The sequence below is a fragment of the Eulemur rufifrons genome, chromosome 23 (genome assembly GCF_041146395.1).
Source record: "Eulemur rufifrons isolate Redbay chromosome 23, OSU_ERuf_1, whole genome shotgun sequence".
Classification (NCBI taxonomy): Eukaryota; Metazoa; Chordata; class Mammalia; order Primates; family Lemuridae; genus Eulemur; species Eulemur rufifrons.
Window position 1 is genome coordinate 15,476,179 of NC_091005.1, and position 23,647 is coordinate 15,499,825.

General features: G+C 41.2%; 1 protein-coding gene across 1 annotated transcript in view; it reads left to right on the top strand.

The window, feature by feature from the left end:
• The window catches only part of HYDIN (HYDIN axonemal central pair apparatus protein), a 304,337-nt gene that overhangs the window by 74,908 nt on the left and 205,782 nt on the right, over positions 1–23,647 (top strand). The window contains exons 9-10 of the mRNA XM_069456333.1: positions 5,850–6,033; positions 18,603–18,702. Of these exons, the coding sequence (XP_069312434.1) occupies positions 5,850–6,033; positions 18,603–18,702 (284 nt within the window). The remainder of the gene's footprint in view (positions 1–5,849; positions 6,034–18,602; positions 18,703–23,647) is intronic.

Sequence of the window (23,647 nt, forward strand, 5' to 3'; positions counted from 1 at the left end):
CTGGATCGCCACTGTGCCATCTTTAAAAAGTAAGAAAAGAAAAACCTTTCCTGCCTAAAAACTTCATTTGGTCTCATGGTATAGGAATACCTGTGGTTTAAAAGGGCAAGGGGAAAAAGCTCATGCATTGCTTCCTTTGTCCCAGTTCCCCAGCTCACATGTGCTTACCAGTGGTCAGAATGGCCCAAACATGTTTAAAGGTAAAGTGGGAGAGGAGGTACAAATACGGAAAGTGAAACAGCAGTAAAAGTAGTGTTTCACTATCACACTTGTCCCATGGACTTGACCTCTTGGGGAGAACGAGTACACATTATAAGAGGGAAAGCCAGCTTTCATTTCAACCGTGTCTGTGTTTGACTATATGGATAATATGTGATTGATGCAGTGCCAGTATCCAAAAATTATGTAAGAAAGTTAATTTCAGCAGATCAACTCTAGAAAAATTAAAACCAATTGTTATCAAAGATGCTATAGAGAATATAATTTCAGCCACAGTGGATGGGCATTTGTTTATTTATTTTTTCCATATCACCTGTGCCGACACTCATACCCCTATCTCTTTAATATTGTCTTTTAAGACTCTTACTCTTCCTATTTTCTTGCATTGTCTTTCTTTCACTATCTCTCTTGATCTTTCCATTATTTTTTCTGGCAATTTTTTTTGTAACAAGGGCACAACATAGGATAGTATTTTCATAACCATGATTGGCAGCCTAATATTATCATGTAGGATCACAGCCCTCTTTTAAACAATGAACTTGAAAAGTGGCTTCAGATAAATAAGAATACTTTCATTTTCACTTTGGATGACATACAGCCATATAACTCCTGTTTCTTCAAACTGGATTGGTTTATCTCAGTAAAGAGTCTGTTGAATGTGTGCCCTGCCTTACCTCTCTCCCCTCTCCAGAGTGCCAGGGAGGGACCCAGGGCAAGGGAGGAAATGGAGGCCAGCTATGCCTGGTCTCTTACTGGACCAGGGTAGCACTTCTCACCCATCGCTCTCTTGTTCCTTGATGGATTCCCAAGTCTGCCACAAATTCCATGTTGTTAGCCATGGATTCGTGTCCTTGAAGTAACTGCCATGAAGTGCTCATCTTTTTGAAAAGCATGGCAAGTACAGAGACGTTTGCAGTTGGCTGAACATTTAGCTCCTGTCCTTGCATAGCTGCCCCTCTGCAGGAGGTAGTGCTCTTGCTATGAGTATAGGCCCCTCCTACTCCACGTCACAAATTCTCAGGTTGTGTCTAGGCCACACATCAGTGGCAGATAAAGCAGAATTGTCCTTGATAGCTTGCTGTGGGAAGAGGTTTGCCCATCCCTGAAAAGCAACAGTGAGATCTTTAGCTAATGGGTGACTCCTCTCTTGACCTCCCAGCAAGGCTTGAGCAGGTGTCCCTGGCATTATTCTTTCTATGTTTGACTGTCTTGCTCATGATGGGGAGCAACCTTTTCCTTTTCTCCCATTCCCTCATCAGCCTCTGTAGTTAAAAAAAAAAAAAAGTAGAAAGAATGGTCAACTTTTTTCCTAAGCATGGAGCAGGGTGAACCTATCCTAAATGGGCTGATACGTATTTCTAGAAACCAAAATTTCCCTTATCAGCTCCCCAAGGACCTAAGATTTAATTTCAGCGTAAACTTTAGGTGAGACTCAAGAGTGTGCCTGCAGTTCTCCTGGCAGTTAAATATGACTTACAGCTTGTCCTGAGGAATTCATCTCCAGGGGCTGAAAGTTGCTCAAAGGGCACTTTGAGAATGGATATTCTGAAGTCCTGTTCTAGCCATCACGGTGTCTTGTCCTCTAGAGTCTAGCTGAGCGAAGACTTGGACATCTCTTCTTCCAGTGGAGGAATTGAAGCCCTAGAGATCTCTCTTCCTTTCTGGCAGCTTGTCATTTCCATTTTAGGAAGGATGGCCTTTCTCTCCACCAACCTCAAACCTTAGGACACATGTCCAGGTTTGGGGACATAGGGCCCTTCCCATGCTCCAGACTTTTGCAATGAAGATGTCTCTACCTCTAGGAAAAGTTCCGGGCTTAAAATTTTTTTCATTTTGCTTTAACTTTGGAGTCAGATATAGGGACCTTTAAAAAAATTACCTTTTCATTCTTTCTCTTTCTTGATGTTTTTCTGGGGCTTGCAGAGAAATTAATCTCTTCAGAAATGGAGGCCACATTCATCCCTCCCTGCTTCCTCAGCCTTGTCCTGAGGGATTTTAAAACACTCTTCAAGATTCTTTCATACTCATTCTCATCACTTATCACATTTACTGTATTCAGAGACTCAGCATGGGCTTTAAGGATTTCTGTTCCTGTGTTTCTCCAGCAAGGTCACGGCCATTGTCTTAATAGCAGCTGGCTCTCATTCTAGATTTTCTCTGTACAAGAACTAGATTTATCACTGGAGCCCCCCAAAGTGGTCAGCATAGATTTACTACACAGCATTTAGGTCCAGGAAATGACACATTTCTCTAGATAAATCAGTTGCAATTGGGCTTTGAGCCTGCCACCTGGGTCATACCAAATTTAATCTCAGTTATGGAGTCCTCTTCCCTTCCCTAGGGTCATACAAGAACCTCAAGACGTAAGTGGTAACTGGTAGAGAGGCAGAGGACTTCTAGTCTTCAGTTTGTAACAGTCATCACAGAGTTGCTCCGAGTTCAGGATCATGGGGTCCTTCTGCAGGCGGAGGTCTCCATTCATTCCATGCCGAAGTGTGCACATGGGGATATTCCTCCCAGCTCTGAAGGCCATGGCTCTGAGTTTTTCATCTCCTCAGCATCCACCTCTTGTGGATGCTTCAAGGGAGCAGGGTGCAGGTCTCGAGCACCTCAAGATGAGGGATCGTTACTGGTACAACCCTACTGAACCTGAGACATAATCTTCCCCCCTGACTATAGTCCATAGGCTGGCCTGTCCTGGGTGCCTGGAGATGGCATCAGATGGTGTTGGTAGCTACCACACCATTTATAAAATGGGTTAAGTCCATGGTTTTTTCAAAGAGAAGACTGGTCTGTTGTTATGCACTCTGATGAGAGATCTCCTCATCTGTAAAACAGAACCATCTCTGAGTGCAAGAAACCAACACTAGCATCTGGACAGGATAACAAAACAATAAACTGAGATATACGGAAGCTCTTGCTGGAGTCAAGCCAGCTGAAGGTGTTGTTTTTTGTATACATCTCCTCCTTACGCTCTCTGCCATGGCTCCAGTTCTCCATCAGAGGACAAAGAGAAAGACATGTGATGCCCCTTCCTCCCCTTTTCCTTACGCTGGCTGTTACTGATTCAGAGTCTCAACAGCAGGGGAAAAGAGGAGCACAAGGGAATCTTTGTTCTCTTCTGTTTTCCTGTGCGAGGGTAGAGTGAATGCTTCACTTATCATCCTTGGTCCACACAAGGTATTTTACTTATTCTTTACATCCCCACAGTTTCACTCCTCCAAAGACACCATTCTAATACGATAACGCGAGTCTTTTTCTGTGAATCTTCTTGTAAAATGTATATTGCTTTGTTGGGGGAGAGAGGGTGCATGAGAGAGTGATCATATTTTGTGTGCAGTTTTCTCCTTTTTTCACTAGGCTCTATGTTTAAGATCCATGTGTGTTGCCATGTATGTATAATCCATTGCTTCTCCCTGCTGCAGACTGTGCCACGTTGCACACCCCGCATATTGCACCTGTGCACTTTCCCAGTGAGGGCATCGGTGGGCTCGCGCCAATGTCTGCATGTTGGGCAGCCATGGAAAAACCTGGGGTGCTTTAGTCTGAGAATTGGTTAACATTTAATTTTAAAAATGACTTGTCCTCTATTTTAAAAAGAAATCCATTGTGAACTAATAAAATTTAGAAAATAAAGAAAAACACAAAAATGAACCTAAAAATCCATTCTAATCCTTCCAACTTGGAGAAAACCACTATTAATATTTTGATATCTCTACATCTCTTCCTTTTTCACAGTAAGTATGTTTTTTCTTTTCTTTTACTTTTTTTTGTTACAAAATTGGGATTACTCTATACATTACATTTTGTAACCTTCTTTTTGACTTTAAAATATTTCAGACATTTGAAAATACTTTTAAATATTTTTAAATACCATTTTAATAACTGCTTTCTATTCCCTTGATATAGATGCAGCCTAGGAGGCAGTGTAGCATAGTAGCTAGCACTAGAGGATTCAAACTGCAAAAGACCCTGTGTGAAGTCCAGGCTCCATCTTTCAGCTATGTGATCTGGGGCAAGTTACTTAACCTTTCTGAGCCTCAGTTTTATCATCTATAAAATGGGGATGATGATAGCAATAATGACCTCATGGTAGTTATAAATATTAAATTACATGATGCATGTGAAGAGTTTGGCAAGTACCCAATAAATATAATGTTTATGATTCCTGGTTTTGTTTAACCAAGGCTTCATTATCTTACATCAAATTTACCCACTTTATCTAGTAATCATTTCAGCATTTTAATGAACATTTTTGCAGCTGTGTCTTTGTTTACATCCATGATTGTTTTTTAGGATTTATTCCTACAAGGGGGATTTTTTGCTTCTAAGGGTATATGATTTACGAGTTTTTCAGATGGGTATCAAATAACAAAATATCAAATAAAAAAGAAATGGATTCCTCTCTTTCTGTGGACCGTCTTTAACTTGCCCTGCTCTGCCCGGCAGTACGGGAGGATTGCTGCCAGTTACCTTGCACGCTGCTTCCTACTTGGCAATAAAAAGCAAGCACAGAATGCTTTCTTCCTTGGAACCAGAACATCCCGAGCCCATTTCTTTGACTCCTTTATGCTGTGTGACCAAAGGACCCTGAGCACACAAGTTATTAAAAAAGAATTATTTGACAATACTGAGTTTATGGTTTGCAGGAAGTCATTTAGAAAATAGTTGGAGCTGGGACAAGGCATGCGGTGATCCTAGGCTGCCACTCAGCACTCACATTGCTAAATAATTTGTCTCTCACCACCAGTGGTGCCAGTATAATGTTGGGAATGTGGTCGTATGTCCTAGAAGGAGATAAAATTCAGTCTGCAAAGTTCATGAGAAATGTGAACCCAGCCTGGTGAGAGCATTGGGGAAGGCTGCTTTTCTCACTTATCAGAATGGATATTAAGAAGTAGAAAGAGAAAGAAAAGAAGGCATCTTTAGGTGCAGCTTGAGCATTTTATAAGCTTGACAGTTTGGTGATTGCCTCCAGTTGACTGAGAGAGAAAACTGGTATTTATGAAGCACCAGCTTTGTCCCAGGAACTGCACCAGGGCCTTGATCACATTTAACCTTCAACACATCTTTCTGATGGAGGAGCTCCTATTATTTCTAATAGGAGACGGCACTGAGGCTTAGAGGAATTGGATAACTCTCAAATTCACAGAGCTAGTAAATAGATTGTGGCATCAGTATATAAACCTAGTCCTTCTTAGCTCCAGGTTCTGTCCTCTGAGTAACTAACAGCTAAAAGGAATTAAAGCTAAGCAAGTTAAAAAGGAAAAAAATTGTCCTTGCTGTGGGAGAGGCAGGCTAGATGTTAAATATTTAAAAAGCGGCCTGGAAAATATTTTTCCAGATATACATAGGGACTCAAGAGTGAACAAGTGGTCGAGTGGGAAAGGAATCCAGGGAGGACTCCTTAAAGGAGGTGACTAAAGATGAGCAAAACTGAGGCTCTGATAGTCTGAGGACGGAGTACAAGGTCCCCCAGTTAGTGTGTTATAGACTCAGGGCAAGCAGGGACCACCCAGGGTGATGGGCGAGGACATTTCCACGTAGATGGACTGGAGGGCCACACTTTACAAAGTTCCTCATGGGAATACCAAGGTGAATCTTGCGTTTCCCATGTTTGTTTTCTTTAGAGTCTGTGATGATCTGATCAAAGAAGAAAAGGATGAGATGGATGAGTTTCTCGAAGAGTGCATTATTGATCCCATCCTCCGAGACCGTCTTTCTATTCTCTCTCGCACCTTTGAGAACCAGAGGAGGATGGTTCAGGGAGACAGATTGCTCTTCTTGAATAACATTTTCACGATCGAGCCTGTGGTGAGTACATTAATAAAATCGGGGAGTGCAGGGCCTGTTTTGATGCGAGTACCCACTCTGGAATGAAGGTAGTGCATTCGAGAGAGTAAAGGGTTCATCTCAAGAGCCTCATCATTATTTTGAGACATTAAATAGAGGTCAATGGTAAGAATGCTCATGGGTCACGCTTATAGGTCACAATTTCTGTGCACCAGTCACTGCATTAAACGCTTCATATGTATTATGCAGTTTATCTCATTTGCATATATGTAATCTTACAACAACCCTAAAGATAAAATTAGAACCCCATTCTACAGAAGAGGAAATTAAGAAAAATTCTGTAACATGCTCAAGGCCAAACAGCTAGTGTTAGTAGTTAGAAATCCATCCCTGATTAGACTACAGAGCATGACTTCTCAACCCCAGCACTATTGGCATTTGAGGCCAGATAGTTCCTTGTCCTGTACGTTGCAGGATGTTTAATAGCATCCCTACTTTTACCCACCAGATGCTGGTGTGACAGCCAAAATTGTCTCCATAAATTGCCAGATATCTCCTGGTGGGCAGAATCACCTCAGTTGAAAACTGCTTTGTCTTTACTTCACTCGATGAATGCTGATTGAGTGCATGGTCTGTACCAGACACTGTGTGTACCAGGCATTAAGGAACAAAACGGACATGGTCCTTGAGCTCACAGTCTCTCTAGCGAGGGATTAGAATGCACCAGAATTAGAATGGGGTCTGTCTGACAGTAGCCGCTCTGCCCTACTGCCTCAAAAGGAAAGTAGCCAGCAGCTTTTATATCTGCCATCTGCCAGGCACCGAGCTACGTCCTTTCTGTGCCCTCCCTTACACTTAGCATAGAGTAATTGGAGGAGAAAAACAGCACTAGGCATTGAGAAAGCCCACAGCTAGTTAGAGCTGCCAAGCTGTGGCCATGTAAACCAGCTGGAGAAAGAGCATGGGCACAGGGCACATTAGGATACAAGATCACTTGTGGGAAATGCCACTGACTTATGCAGACTGTTTTCCAAATGGTTACTCAAAGATATGATGTAGAAAAGAGGTTCCATGGCTCAGTAAGTTTGAGAAACACTAGGTTCAATATTGTTTGGAAGGTTTCTTTGCTATAAGACTTCGGAATGTCTTTAACATGCTAATGTGTGTTGTAAATCTCCAAGAAGGAGCTCTCTCCCCTTGGAGACATCCTCTGGGACTATTTAGTGAGGGCTGCTGTGTGGATCACTGGAGAAGACATAAGTTGACTAGTTCAGAGGCTGGGGTGATTTTCACAGGCTACAGAGTTAGAGAAGGCTTCTCGAGAGGAGAATCTCGGGCTGTGTCTTGCAGGACAAGACTTTTGGAGAATGAAACTGTGGGCGTGCGTGGCATGGTTCGTCCAAGGCTCCATGAATAGATCAATTTGCTCAAAGTAAAGGCTCATGTAGCAAAATAAGGCTGGAGTTGTAGGTTGAGGCTAAATCCTCTCTCATGGCAGAAGACTTTCCAGGGCTCAAGTGAGCAAAGGGATCTCCAGATACAATGCCTTAGACCAGCAAGGGGTTAAATCAAGATGAGGACCAAAGGTGAGAAGAGGTCAAGCCCAGAGATAGTGAAGAGGTGGAAGGACTTACTGGTGCAAGTGAGCAAGTGGCTGAGCTGGGCGGAGGCAGGGAGGAACAGTCAGTCATGGTCGTCTTAGACACACTGCTGCAGTCCATGCAGTTCAGGACCTTTCCCAGCTGGTACTGGAGATCCAGGCTGATGATGGGAGTGGGGGGGTGGCTGGCAGGGCACTGGGTCACAGACATGGTGGCCAGGAGGAGACGGGTGGGAGAGCCACAGGTGAGCCCTGCTTATTTCTAATTTAGAAGGAGAAAGATTAGAATTACCTCAAATTTTCTTCTCCTCATGCTTCATTCCATAACCCAGAGCTTCATGACAGAGATATATGTGTGTTAAAATATGGCCTTTAATGTGATTGTTTTTGAATTCCAGACAGAAACTGAATTGGGCATTCTTGCACATAGTGGCTTTTCACCATTAGGAAGAAAAACATTTTAGTAATGCATAGAAATGGTACAGAAATGGTACTTTTTAAATAAATGAGACTAATTTTTTTTGTGTTATGTAGGAAAAAATGCCAGAAATAGGAAGGGGGTAATATTCACTTATAAAATAAATGGGCTTTATGAAATCTGTCATGATTTTGCCTTTTCCATACACTATTCAGTTTCTCTCCTCATAATATTGTTCATTAGCTGGTTCTTGACAATTTTTGCAAGATGAAAATGAAGGCATGAAACTTTCTAAAGTTATTCTAGTCAAAACAGCAGAACTCAGATTCAGTTACAGTGATGTTAAATCTCCTTTTGTCTACTTAAAACTATACTTTCTGATGGTTTTATATAAATACAGTTCTTGTTTGTGAGTATAATATAATCTTACCTTATAAATTACTTTTGTATATAATGGGAAAATTCTGCTATTTCACCAGCTTCTCCACACAAATATGAACCATGGGTATTTTTTACTGTTGAGACTTTGGTTTTCTGACACAGGTAAATAAATGCTACAGTAGTCTCAGATGAGACAGTTGGGAAAAGATTTATAGGAGAGATGAGGTCTGAATTGAATATCCAAAGGAAGGTTAAGATTTAATTAAGTGGAAAAGGAGAAAGAGAATCTTTCCAACTGGGGAAATTACAAAAACAAAGAAAAAGGAAGCTATTAGGTTCATGGCACGTTAAATAATGATGAGTAGACTGTTTCTGGTTGGGAAGGAGAGTAGAGGAAACCTGGGCTACTGACCAACCTGCTGTGCTTTAGCCTGCAGGCTCCTGTTGCCCACCATGCTTTTCCAGAAACACTGGATCTGAGAGGGGGTAATGTGTGTCCCTGGCAAAAAGGGAGTTTGGGGAAATACTGGTTCAAGAGAAGGTGAGTCTCCAAGTGCTAGACTGCAAGCAGCACTTCCCTGTGACCACAGAGCCCTCTCCACAGAGCACCCCCCGGAGTCAGTGTTCTGTGGATCCCAGTTTGGCAAATAAATGGTGCTGTGAGTGTCTGAGATTCACTTCAGGGTTTGCAGCAGGAGCATGATGTGTTCAGGGGGCTTAGACAGACTACCCTGGAAGCCACGTGTTGGTTGAACTGGAGGAGGGTGGACAGAGGGTGAGATGGGTGGGCATGTCTACCAGGGGAGATGGTGCACCTCTGCAGGCAAGACAGGGCGATCATGAGAGTGACGCTGACCTGGAACCACCCAGTGATGGTTGGAAAGGAAAGGAAATGGCAGGAGTGAGAGGTATTTGAAAGGAAGACACTGAAGTGCTTTTTGATTGACTGGCCATTGATGGAGAGACACTGTGAGGAATCAAGTGTCTCCTCAAAGCTGAACTGGAGAGATGGGGAAAATTATTAATATGACATTTGTGATGGAAACTAGCAAGTCAGGAGTCCTGAAGTCCTAGCTTTGCCAATAGCAAATGTGACCTTCAGCCATTTCGATCTCCCTTGGCTTTAGCTGCCTTGTACACAAACTAAGGGTATTGCAGGTAGATCAGTTTGATACTATTCAGCTCGTGCATTCAGACTCTCCCATTTCAGATTGGACTCTGAGCTCCTTAAGGTCAAGGAGTGCCGTAAGTGCCTAGCCCAGTGCCAATAAGTGGATAAATAAGTGAATAAATGTAAATCAACTAATGACAGTGAGTTCAGCTCTGAACATGTTGAATTTGAGACGACTGTATATGTTCAAAAGTTTTGAAAATGCGGGATAAAAATGTGGGTGGGGATCCAGGACTGGAGGCAAGATTAGTGAGTGCCCTATAGAGGTCTTCACTGAAGCCAGGAAAAGCAGATGGAAACTCTAAGAGCTAGATCAGAAAAGGAAAATTGCAGAGGGCTCAGGAGGTCCTCAAGGTGGTCACCTTTAGAGGTCCTTTGGAGTAGAGGCCATAACTTCACAGAGAAGGTGCCAAGAGGAGAGCCCACCAGCTGAGAGCCCATCGGGGCTTGCGTCCACTTGTGTACCTACCGTGGCTGGTTCAGCAGCATCGTCTACTGAAGATCTCTTCTGAGCCTTGCTCACTATCGGGTCACTTATGCTAAGTGGCCACTGCTTACTTTTTGACAATTTAGCTGTGCATCAGTGATTAGTTTTTTCTTAGGGTGTGACTCCTTTTAATTAGCTTCTTGATATGACTTGAGTTCACAGTAGAAGCAGAGAGGATTAGAACCAAGCAGTGTCATCTCCTGATTTAATAATCAATCTCTAATTGAAACCCTGCTCAAAGAATAAAAACAAAATAAAAGGGCGGTGAAGAGGCTTAGAGACCACCTTGCTTTCTGAGGGATTCTTTAGCCTCTGTCTTCTGAGGAAGGACATTGCTTTCAAATAAGGTACACTTGAAAAACAAAACAAAAAAAAAAACAAAATTTGTTACCTTAAATTCTGGAAAGAAATAAGAAATCTATGCTTATTTCCTCAGACCTGTGTCTGTGTATCTTGCTTCTTCAAATGCATCAGGCAAAACAGAGGATTAGTTTAGCTCCGACTGTGTTCTCTGCATATTAAGTATTTCATGGGAACATCATTCCTGCTACAGAGGCTTTTCAATTTAAAACAAGGATGTTCAAGATCAAAAGATCAATCGCTGTCCCTAAGTTGCCCAGAGGTGGTGATGGGTTTGAATTTAAATCAAATTTTGTTAATATTATCACATGAGGAGTGGTTTGACTCAATGCTATAAGAATGACAGACCCAAACTCTGAAACTGCAAATTCCTACCCTGTCCTACCACCTGCCAACCACGTGGCCGCAGGTTACTTGCCTTAGCGCACCGGCTTCTCATCATGCTCATCGCATAACAGGCTGTGGGTCTGCTCCTCAAACCTTGAGGGGTTAGGCTTGGACGTCTCGGGGACTGATGTGGCCGCAGAGTGGCAGGCCTGCTTGTTTCCCTTTCTGTCCTGTGATCCAAACAGAGGGAGGCTGATAGTTGTTCCAGGGCACAAAGGTGGGAGTTTGTCTTTTGAGAGAGCCCGGAAGTGTTCATGGGTGGAGAAAGGGAGTAGACAAGGACCCACAGTGACCACGGGGAGAAGGCAGTCCAGGACAGAGGGCTGGAAGGAATGTTTTTTTTAGCTTTACTTGATAATTTATTGATATTCTAAAAGTAACCAGAATTGTTGTTCTAGTCGTTAATACATGTGTTGTGTTATTACTATTTATATCAAGTTCCTCATTAGCCTAAATTTTTCCATTTATTCCTTACCGAGGGAAGATACTGGGTTCTGTAGAATACTGATCATTTCTCCAGCCACCTGCTTCCATGTGGGGTTTTTTACCCTTTGGAAAAGAACTGCAAAATTGAGTCTATTATGCATGGTTTGTGCCTTCCAGAAAAGCAAGTGGAATTGGCTACTTTCAGAAATATAATATTCTATTGTGCGAGATGGACTCTGGCTTCACAGAATTTTGATAGTTTCATTCTCTTATTTCCTCTGCTTAGATCTCTTGGGTACTCTGAGAGAGAGAGAGAGAGAGAGAGAGATTCAAAGACAAAAAACACAGTTCTGAGAATTAAGAGGCAAGAGAATATCACAGGGCAAAAAGAGAGAATTAAGCTTTTGCTTTCTACGGGCATCGAGGCGTCCTCTGAGAAATCGCAGCACAGATGTGCTGGCCTTGTTTCTGAACTCTGGGGCTGCTGGCTCAGGTCACACTTTGAAGATGCAGCAATTTTCTGAATGTTGAACACTTAATATTTTCTCAAAAAGCAAGGTCTGAGAATTTAAAAGGTATTTATCCAAACTGGCCCTAGCTGATTGGCTGCCATTAGAGAGTGGAGAAACATTTCTGCTTCTGTTAGCAAGTGTCTCCTCGATCAAAGAAAACTTCATCCGGTATCCCTTGGGAAGCTTAAGCTTAATTTAACTAAGCCTTAAAAAAAACGAGAGAAACTTGATAATTTCCTTGGTACCACTTAAGTAATAGTAAACCATGCTTTGTCGTCATCTAAGCCTGCAGAAAACATGCCTTTCCAGCAATTCAGACTTTGAGAGCACAGCTCAAATTTATTTTACTTTATTTTTCCCAAATGGGCCTAGCATGTGAGCTCAGCAGAACCAGGTTGGGTGGAAGCCCAGATGGCTACCAAAGAAAACAGAGCCAGCTTTTTCCTGCATACCCTTTTCACTTCTCATTCCATTAGCCTCGAGTCACATTGCAAACATGTGGGAGCTGACTCTCTAGAAATGGACACCAAAAAGGAAAACGAAGGACAGGGACCTGCTGAGAGCAAACTGTCCTTGACAAGTCACAGCTTCTCTGTCGGTGTGGTTTTCCCCATTCTTCAGCCTCCTTTTAATAGGATCATCCTTTCAGATCCTAGTGCTCAGCCGCACTGTTTCCAATTGTGCTGGAACATTCACTGTTATATTGAAGAACCAGAGTGGGGGGAGGCCTAGGGAAGTCTTAGAAACAGTGTGGTTCTTCATGGTTCATTAAATAAGTTAACACCCTTCCTTGCTGGACGAGACAGAATTCTTTTCTCTCCAGAGAAAGGCATGAACATCACACGCAACTACCTCTGCTCTATAAAACCGGGTAGAATTTTCACTGTATTTGAGTTGGAGGTGAGATCAAGGTAGAATACACCTTTGTGAAGCTTCCTCTGACAGAAGGCAAAATCTTAGAGCCCTCTTTTAGAAACTTTTGTGGTCATTATTTTGAGAATCAGAACTCTATTTAATTCACAGTTTCTTGTCCCAGGAGAAATAATGGAGTAGAAAAATTTTGCATGTCATGTCCCAACTGGATGTTTTCTCTCAATGATAATTAACATAGCTGACTTTCAATTTTTTAGCTTCCATTTATTTTTCCATTTCTCTTTGAGAAAACTGCTATTTTCCCTGGGTGATATTCAAGAGAGCTATGATTTCCCTTATTGATCTGGAAGGATCTAGAAGAGCAATTATGGGTAGTAGAAAAGACTATAGATTCTAATCAGTGGTTCTTTTTGTTGTTATTGTTATTCATTGATAGAAATTTGACTTTAAGAACATGTTTTCATTTCCTAAGAGAAATTATTTATGTTGATACTTTTCTAATATTTTAAGAAAATTACAAGATAGCTGAAAATATTTGTTTATAGAGTCAAGAACATTTACATTTGGGTGAATCATAATGAAACTCATCACATACTATAGCTATTCTTGAAGTCATTATTCATCCACCCTGTTCTGAGCGGACTGGACCCTGACATTTGTCCAAAAAGGAGAGCTTGTTAAAGACCTAGCAATGCATTTCTCAAGAGCTGCAACATACTAATGTTGACTGTGTCATCCAAAAGAACCTCCTATGGTCATCTTCCAGAGGTTTCTGGAAGGATATGAACACTCAGGATGTTGCACTATATTTACCAGACAGACAGCAACACCAGGTTTACCAAGCCTGCTTCCCAGTTGTAGTGTTTTAAAATTTCTTCTAGCCTTTATAATGACATTGTGAGAAAGGTGAGGCCTGACCTTTTGTTATAATTGCATGGGGTCAGGGAAGTTAGGGAAAAAATTATTATAGAATCTCAGTTCTGCCACTTACTATTGGTCTGGCCCTGGTTGGGATACTTAACTTCTTTTTGCCTTGATTTTCTCGTCTTTAAAATGGGGGTAATGCTGTTTCACAAAGCTATAAAGATTAAACTAGATAATGTATGTAAGTGCTTAACACAGTAGTGGGAACATAAGCTCCCGGTTACAAGTGTCATGATTTGGAGCTACCCACTTGTCTCTTGTCAGATTAGAGAGTATGATTAGAAAGTATAGCATTTGGTGGGCAAACATTTGGATCATTCTTTAAATGTAAGCTGGGAATTATAATGCAACCATTTTATTTAATATATGTAAAAGTTGAGTCATATTATAAACTATTTTCCAGATAAACCAAATAAATTAAATATATATATATATATATATATAATGCTCTGTTCTTGCACTTTGGGTTTTGATTTGGCAAGATTTGCATGAAATGATCTTTCAAGGAGAGAAGGAGTGAGGGAGAGAGGGAGAGAGGAAGGAGGAAGGAATAAAAGAAAGGAAATGGGTAGTAGAGAGAGGGAAAGGAAGGTGATTTTTTAAAACATTTTCTTTATTATTTAAGGATTTGCAAGGGAGATTTTTTTAAAGATCCCCTTTAATCATTGCCAATATAATTTTTAAAGGAGATTGCTTTTAAAGGATACCTTTCTCTCGATTGTATTTGTCACTCATCATGAACCAATGACTCTGTGTTCGTAGACAGCTTTCAGAAAGTCTCAGAACTGTGGCCATCAAGTCACTTGGTTGTTTATTCTTGTTGCAGAAGGAAGGAAACATGAAGTTCCATGTCCAGAGATATTTAATATTTGGACCAAAACCACAATATGTGAATTAGCTTTAGTCCTGAAAATTCAAAGTTGATTCCTTCTAGCAGGTCACTTAATTAATAAGTAAAATGCAATTACTTTACTCATTACAGAGCTGAAGGAAAAATAACACATTAAGACCAAGAAGGAAGATAATTGCACTCTAACTGAAGGCCATTTTGACAATTATTTTCAACAAACAAGGTCGTAGTCACTTACAAATTTGATCCTGTAGGCTCAGCCTCTCATTTGGAGCAGGACAATGAGCAGTGGTGGGAGTGGGGTCACACAGAAAAGGGAATCAGAACAGGAGGGGCTCTGCGTGATGACACAGGTTTTGTAGGGCTGGGAAGAACGGGTGTTGATGTCAGAGCCAGGAGGGAAATTTCTGAATGCTTTGATTTTCAGAAACTTTAGAACTGAGAGATAAATAAAGAAAAAAATTATTCAGAGACATAAATGACATGGAAGTTAATTTCAGAAACGTTGGAGAAGTAATAAGAAATGTTGCAAAGACATGTAACTAAACGTGGGGTCTAAGTTTTAGGCTTATTGCCTGTTTCTGAGGTTTGCTCTCTTGTTTGCTGGAAAATGCTATTGAGGTTTTGCTGTAAAGAAATAGAAATTCTTTAACTTTTATTTGAATCCCAACTGAAAAATAGAAGTGTCCTTTTACATGTTCCTAACTCCTTCAAATGACCTAATACTGAAAGCTTCCCTCTGTGAGAGGCGAGTGAATGACCACACTCTGTTTTTACAGATACGCACAGGCCTCTTAAAACACGGTATCCACTCCAAGCCCAGAAGAGGATTTTAGGATAAATAGAGTTTGTCCTTGCATTATCTCCTGGGTTCAGCAAAGGCTGCAAGTTACTAGTTGCAGGCACAACAAAACAGCTGCAGTCCATGATAAGAAAGCCCTGAGCCCACAGCCCCATTTGCTCAGCCCAAACCCTGCAGACTCAGAGTCCCTCACCTCACAGAAGGGCTTCTCTTCCTCCAGGAAACTTCCATAGCAGATGATACTCTCACCGATCACATGTGAGTGTCCACACTCGCTCCTCTGAGGAGATTGTGGTCTCGCCTCTGGACTGTGTCGATCACCACCCACTTCCCAACCCTCCAGTCCTGCTGATCAGACTTCTTTGATGATAGCCACCCAGAAGTGCTTCTGGGATAGAACTTAAGTGTGTCGCCTCCTTCTGCATATAGACCCTGGATTCTCTTGCTGGGATAATGCTTTTGAAAGCATTCTGGCCCTCCTCAAGCCATAAGATCCGTGACTTTCCCACATGTACTGAGTTTATCTGATTTCTAGTGTATCCTTTGGGGGGCTACTTCCTATCATTCTAGTGAGACTTTTCTAGCGTGGATTCTCTCAGAATCCAAGATGGCCCCAGGCACTTTGGTCAGTCCATTGCACATACCTAAACAGTACAGTCTAAACCCACCAAGGGAATATGTTTGTCTCAAGGGTTAGTAATAAGTCCAGGACTTCAGTAGTTCTGAGAAGAAATACCCACTAACACACCATTAGCTGGCTGAACATGGATGGGTGAGCCACTTCATTTGCCCAACCTCTTTGCCTAGTCTAGCCATGAGTGCTTCTAACACTCCGTATCACTAAAAACTCCCACCAGTCCAAAGGGGCCAGGTATTTGTCATTTATCAGAAGAGAATAAATACTTTTTTCAAGGTTTGCCAAAACATCACAGTGAAATTTCTAAAGAAATAAAAGTTCTCAGGACTTCTCTGTTCCTTGCATGATCTCCCAGGTCTCTTTTGCCTCTAAAACTGTATGACTTTGGGGGTTCCATAGGAAGAGAAAATGGCAGAAGTAGGTTGCAAAGATGAATAGGTGTCTGCTAATAACTACACAGTGTACAAACTGTGAGTAGATATGGCTGATTCAACAAATATTTATTGAGCATCTACTAAGAGCAATCTCTGGTCTAGGTGTGGAGACAGAACATTGCCTACCCACATGCAGCCTTCATTCTTGCAGGCTGATCTGAGGCTGTGATAAGCCCCTAGAATTCACATGACATTCACAGCCCTCTCTGCTACTTCTTGGAGCCTCTGTGCCGTCCTTCATTCTGGAGTCAGGAGGGCTGCTGCCTGAGAAGTACACTGATCAGACTGTGTTCATAAATAAGCCCAAATTGGCTCTAATATTTTATTTTCCTCCTCTTGTTTTATGTCTGCATTTCAAGCCATTTTCTTCTCTTCTCAATTGTTATTCCAAAAGTATGTTCATTTCTAGCCGGACTGCAAATAAGAGTATTCACTGAGAACTGTCTGAAACTGGAGCCTAATTATTTATCAAGTTGTGTTTCCTTAGTTTTCTATTTAGCTGGTGGGACTGTTTATAGATTTCTGGATATGTTTATCAGATATGCTCATTTAGCCCTGTTTACAAATAACATAGAAAAAACACACGTTTCCTCATTTTTTCAATACTTTCATCTTAGAACTTGTAAGTAGCCTAAAAATAATATTGATCGTAGTAAACAGTTACTTCCTGAGTCCTTGCTGAGTTCATTAGCGAGAATGGGGCAAAGCATTTGACCTACATGACTTCCTCAGACCTTAGGAAACCCTTTGAGACCAGTGCTATCAGCATCTTCTTTGGTAGCCCTGAGAAGTTAATGAAGAGGCCTGGGTTACGTGGTTAGTATAAAAATTTTTTTAATTAAAGTATACCTAACAAGGGGTTTCTGATATGTGGCATGTGGCATTACAGTGGCAAAACTTGGTTTCCTGATTATGACTTCAGGATGGTTTGAATTAAAGGGAGAAATATCACACCGGAGCAGAAACAGAGGGAATCCAGCCACTGTTCTTCCTCAGACTGTTGCTATGTTTTTCTAGAATAAGAGAGTTGCCTTGTGCTGTCACCTCAAAAGTTAGCAATGTGGTTCCTCCACCAAGGAAGTCAGTACTTCTTCCTCTTGAGCCCTCTGGACTTTATTTATATAGACACAGCACTTATCACATATAGTATAAAGTATCTGTATACATGTTTATCATCCCAGTAAGGTGTGAGCTCCCTGCAGTCTCGGCCTATCCTTTTCTGCTTCTCTGAAGCCCAAATGCTGGGCACACACTGGACAGACAGTGAATGTTCACTGAACATGCATTTTTAAAATGTTCTATATATCCTAGTTTTCTTTAGTGACTCCTTATATATTCATAAACTCACTGAAATTATCTCTGAAGCTTGTTTCCAACTTGTTTCACTTCAGAAGTGAGCAAGCAGTTTACTACCTGCTGGGTAAAATGATGCCTTCTTGCATTTGTTTGCAAAATGTTTCCTTTAAATTTCCTAGAATTGAACCTTTGTGCACTGTTGGTGGGAATGTAGATTGGTATAAACATTATGGAAAACAGCATAGAATTTCCTCAAAAAATTAAACATAGAACTGCCATATCATCCAGCCATCTTTCTCCTGGGTATATACCCCAAGGGAATGAAATCAGTATCTCAAAGAGTTATCTGCACTCCTGTGTTCACTGTAGCATTATTCACAAGTAAGCAGCCTAAGTATCCATCAGCAGATGAATAGATAAAGAAATACATACATACAGTGGAATATTATTCATCCTTAAGAAAGAAGGAGATCCTACCATTTGTAACAACGTAGATGAAACTGGAAGACATCGTGCTAAGTGAAGCCAAAGAAAGAAAGACAAATACCACATGGTCTCATTTGTATGTGGAATCTAGAAAAAAGTCAAACTCATAGAAACAGAGAAAAGATTGGTAGTTACCAGGGGTTAGGGGGTGGGGGAAATGAGGAGATGCTGGTCAAAGGGTACAAACTTGCAGTTATAAGATGAGTAAGTTCTGGAGACCTCTTGTACAGCATGGTCACTGTAGTTGATAATAATATATACTGGAAATTTGCTGAGAGAGTAGACTTCAGGTGCTCTCAACACACACACACACACACACACACACACACAATAGGTAACTATGTGAGGAAATGGATTTGTTAATTTACTTGACTGCAGTAATCATTTCACTTTGTATATATGTACATCAAACATCATTTTGTATACCTTAAATATATACAATTTTTATGAAAAAAAATTTGTGGAATTATAATAACATTTAAAAGCAGTGCCTTCCTTTCATCATATTGTGTTTTTTTTTTTTTTAATGATTCTTTTGTTTTCTAGGAAGGTGAGGTCTGGCCCAATTCATCAGCTGAAATCACTGTGTACTTTAACCCTCTAGAAGCCAAGCTCTACCAACAGACCATTTACTGCGACATTTCAGGTAGAGACCTCCTCCATGTGGTAAACTCAGGTTACCAAGTGCCCAGAGCATGAAGTGGGGCGTCTGCGTGTATGTGTGGCTCAGGCCACGGGCAGTGCACCATAGCTGTACGGTAATAATAGAGCCAAGCAATGCCCCTGTCACTTCTTTCTAGAACAGATCAAACTTTAAAGTGCTTGCAGTTGTGGTTGGTAGGGGAAATGGGAACCATGGGTCTTATAGCAGTAAGGTCATTACTCGTGACAGATTCCCACAGTGTTACTTTTTGTGCCTTTTGTAGTATTTGGCTATTAATTTTTTTCTTTTAAGTTTTACTCAAAATAATGCATGCCAAGTGGGATGGGAAGGCAGCCTGGCAGAGGCCAGAGCAACAAGGAGGGTGTACAAATAGCGTAGCAGCCTGATGGCATCAGGAGATTCAGTAATACAAAGGGATTAAACAAAAAAGTAAATATACTGAGGATGATGGGAGCCAGTATTTTTCACTCCTGGAGGAAGGAGATACAAAGAAGGTGGCTAAGATAAACCCTTTGGAATTGGCATTGTCAGTATGAACTTGTTGTTGATATGTATAGCTAGATACAGAAATAAATATATGTGTAAATGTACATAAAGGCATATGTACATAAATGTGTATATTTCCTGACTGTGTCCATTGAGAGGTCCCAGAAGCTTTGAGACCCTCCTAGCAATGAGCGCACAAAGCACCCAAAGCTTGGTTTCTAAATGCCACTCTCTAGTGAAAGGACCTGGCTGATTCCAGGACTGAGGCAGGGAAGGAACAAGATGAGCCTGGAACATTCCCTTTGCTGCAAAGTAAGGAAGGGCTCAAAGAATGATGGGGACGTGTCAAAATGACACAGAAGTCAGCAAAGAAACTCCCACTGACCACATTTGGAACAAGCTGAGATTCAAAATAAATGATGATATTAATAGATTATAATCCATTGATTAAATAGGAATCTGTGAATGCACTTAATAAAAACGTACCATTTGACAGTCGTCACAGTAATAACCAGTTCAGGTAAAAAGCGTCAGTGGATCTGAAAGTAATGGGTGAAAGTGGGGCATGGAGGAAGATTTTATGCAGTCTCAAAATGTCTCCCTTGAAAATACTTATCCATTATAAAGGGGAGAAAACTAAGTGAAGAAGCCTGGTGGATGCTATCTTAGTTAATCCCAGCAGTCATGGAGCAAATCAACCTCTGGAGCAATAGCTGGTGCTATTTACTTCTGCGGTTTTGTATGTGGGTTTCCCAGGAAAGTGTGCTGCTGTGGTTATTTTAAACTGGGGCAAGCGTAGTAAGAGTACACAGTCATTGAAGTCCTTTCAAATGCAAATATTCCACTGCTCAATCCATACCTGTGTAGTTACTCTTCTCTGTGTAAAAAAGGGCAGTCTTAGAACATGCAAAAGGATGGGCTGCCTGACCTGCGCTGCCCCCCACCTCCCCCAGGTTTGTGTCCCTTCCTGATGATGTTCCCCTCACCTTCCCTGGGTAGGACCATCACCTGGACTTTTATGATAGTCATTCTCTTGCTTTCATATATAATTTTACCACCTAAAAATTCATCCCTGAGCAAAATAATGTAGTTTTGCCTGTTTTTGGAATTTATATCTTGGAATCATACAGTTTATCTTCTCCTGCTAGCACCAAGAAAATAAAGCTATTCAATAAATGTCGACGAAATGAATGAGCAAATAACTGAAGAAAATGAATGAATGATTGATAGAATCCTGGTTTGATCTGATCTCTCCCTTGCACATGAGTGTGGGATTCTTAAGATGTCCCTAGAATGAATGTGGAACGGTCTAGGAGTTTCTGGGTTGACATAAGTCTGTTTCCACACTTCAGACCAGCATCACCTACACCAGCCTTCTTAACGGGTCCGGAGGAAATGTTGGTCCAGCAGTGTCGGACATGAGCTGGAAATGCCCCAGTGGCTCCCAAGCCACAGGTAGTGGGACCTGCCTCCCATCTGCAGCTCCCCGTGGACGTCATGCTTGGCCTTATTCCAGGGGCTTGGCTGCTCTCCGGGAGGTTCCCAAACATTACGCAACCAGTCGTATTTATCTATTGTTTCGTTTGTAATTCCAAATTCTACCACAGAATTCACATCCTGGGTAAACGGAATAGTATAATTTTCCATCTGCATGACATTCTTCTTTATTTTGTTAGTGGTTTATTAAAAGATACGCTTGCTAGAGAAGGACTTTGTTTACATGGTAATTCCATATTATCTTCCCTGTAAATTCTATGCAATTCTATCTGTCTTTTCAAGAGCTAGTGATGATTCCTTACTATTATCTTCAACGAGCTGGCAAAACCTCCTGGTCTTAGGTCACTAAGAAATACGTCTTAGGCAGACAGGAAAGCTCCTTCCGTTGTTTTGCTTTGCTTTACTCTGAGATATATATGGCATATAGAAGCAAATACACATAGATATGTTTCCATTTCCCTCTCATGCCTTTTTACATAAATGATAGTATACTTTATACAATGGTTGTAACATTGCTTTTTAAATATTTCTTAGAGATTATTCTATAACACTAAATAAAAGGTGTTATTCTTTTTCGTAGTTGTATAGGAATCCTTTGTATTTATATACCACAATTTAATTTTTAACCTTGTGGCATTGCAAAATAGAAGATAGATTCAAAAATGCGCGTAATACACACAGTGGTAAACACAGTGGTAGCCTCCCAAAGATGCCCATGTCCTAATCCCCACAATCTGTAAGTATGTTCCTGAGGATATATTATATTACATGGCAAAGAGGAATTAAGGCAGCAGATGGAATTAAGGTTACTAATGAGCTGACCTTAAGTTGGGGAGATTACCCTGGATCATGGGAGTGGCTCATTGTAATCACAAGGGTCCCTAAATGTCAAAGAGGTAGGCAAAAGTATCGGTCTCAGTGTCAGAATAATGTAATATGAGAAAGTCTTGACCAGCCATTTCTGGCTTCAAAGATGGATGGGGCAGTGAATTGAGGCACAGCCTCTAGAAACTGGAAAAGGTGAAAAAAAAAATATTTTCTCCCAGAGCTTCCAGAAAGAAACACAGCCCTACCATACCTTGATTTTAACCTGGTGAGACCCACTTTGGACTTCTGACATCTAGAACTTTAAGATAATGTATTTGTACAGTAAGCCACTACATTTGTGACAATTTATTGTAGGAGCAGTAGGGAACTAATGCACATACATATACAGTATAAAAAATAATTTTAAGGCAAACACCATGTAATTGCCACCGAGATCAATAATAGAATATTCCCAGCCCCCCTGAAGCCCCCTTGTATGTCTCTTCCCAATCACACTCCTCTCACTTCAACCACCCCTGGGATAATCACCATCTGACCTTTACAACCATCAATTCCTGGCTTTCATTTGTGGTTTTTACTCCATGTCTATATCCCTAAACAATACTGTTTAGTAATGCCTGTTTTGAAATGCAACTGAAAGCAGTCTGCATGTTTCATCCATGCTGTTGCTTTTGCTCTAAATGTATTTCATTTTCATTGTTGTACAATGTTCCCTTCTGTGAACATATGTTCAGAGACAGGAAGTAGCAGGGAAGGCCCACTGGTCTTGAGGGAGTTCTCTCAGAATACATGAGATTTAACACACATCTCCAGCTGCAACCTTCTTTTCTTTTGAAAACTATTTACTTACTTTATTTGAGACAGAGTCTCACTCTTTCACCCAGACTGGAGTGCCGTGGCGTAATGATAGCTCACTGTAATGTTGAATTTCTGGGCTCAAATGATCCTCCTGCCTCAGCCTCCTGAGTAGCTAGAACTACAGGTGCATGTCACCATGCCGGGTTAATTGTTTTCTTTATTTTTTGAAGAGATGAAAGTCTCACTATATTGCCCAGACTGGTCTCAAACTCCTGGCCTCAGGCAATCCTCCTGCCTTAGCCTGGAGGCTGAGGATTATAGGCATAAGCCACCTGCCCAGCCTGAAAGCTTTTTATATCTAGGCACCCTGAGTACAAAGATGTACAAAAGCATAGTTCCCACCCTCAGAAAGTATAGAATTGAATGGAGGAAACTGACACATAAGCCGAGAGTTATATTGCAACCCTACGCAGTGAATGAATGGTAATAGAAGAGGATACAGGGCACACAGCTCTATCTTGTGTGTCAAGGAAGGCTGCCGAGAGAAAGTAACTCTTCATGTATTTGTTAATCAAGTAAAAACAAAAACATAAAAAGGTTGGGCTTGTCAGGCAGGGAAATACTTTGTGAAAATACATAGAGAAACACTGTGAAAATACATAGCAAGAGTATGAAATGAGAAAGGATTACAAATTCTTAGGGTGTGGCTGCCATGGAGATTGAGAGAGACCATCAGACATACTGACCGCCTGACAGACTAACTGACGGACTGGTTTGGGAGGGGAGAGGCAGTGCCAGAAATGAGGCTGGAATAGTGGGCAGGGTCCAGTTTATGAAGGTCGAATGCCAGACTGAGAACATGGGACTTTATGCGGAGTGAAGTCCTCGATCACTGAAGGGCTCCAAGCAGGGGAGCGATCTGCTCAGATCTGAATATGGCAAATATAACATCATGAACATCTTTTCAGTTAATCTGAAACTGAACAAGTTTTCCACATTTGAAATCATCAGATTTTCTTAGAAGTAGTTAAATCTGTATGTTAGATATTTATAAAGACTTGCTGATGGTTTGATCTGGATCTTGAAACTGATCTTTCATCTATTTTGACTTTCCAGTGGAATGTGGACATTCCTAACTGAATCATGAAGATTACCTTTTTAAACAAATGCAAAGAGCAACTCCACAAATGTGGTTTGGATCAGCATATGGGAACTTCAAAGGAAGTAACACTTTCTAATTATAACTGAAATGTATTGCTAGATAACATTGTTCACGGTGCTTCAGAGTCAAATGCAGAAAAGCTGCACTGTGGAAATG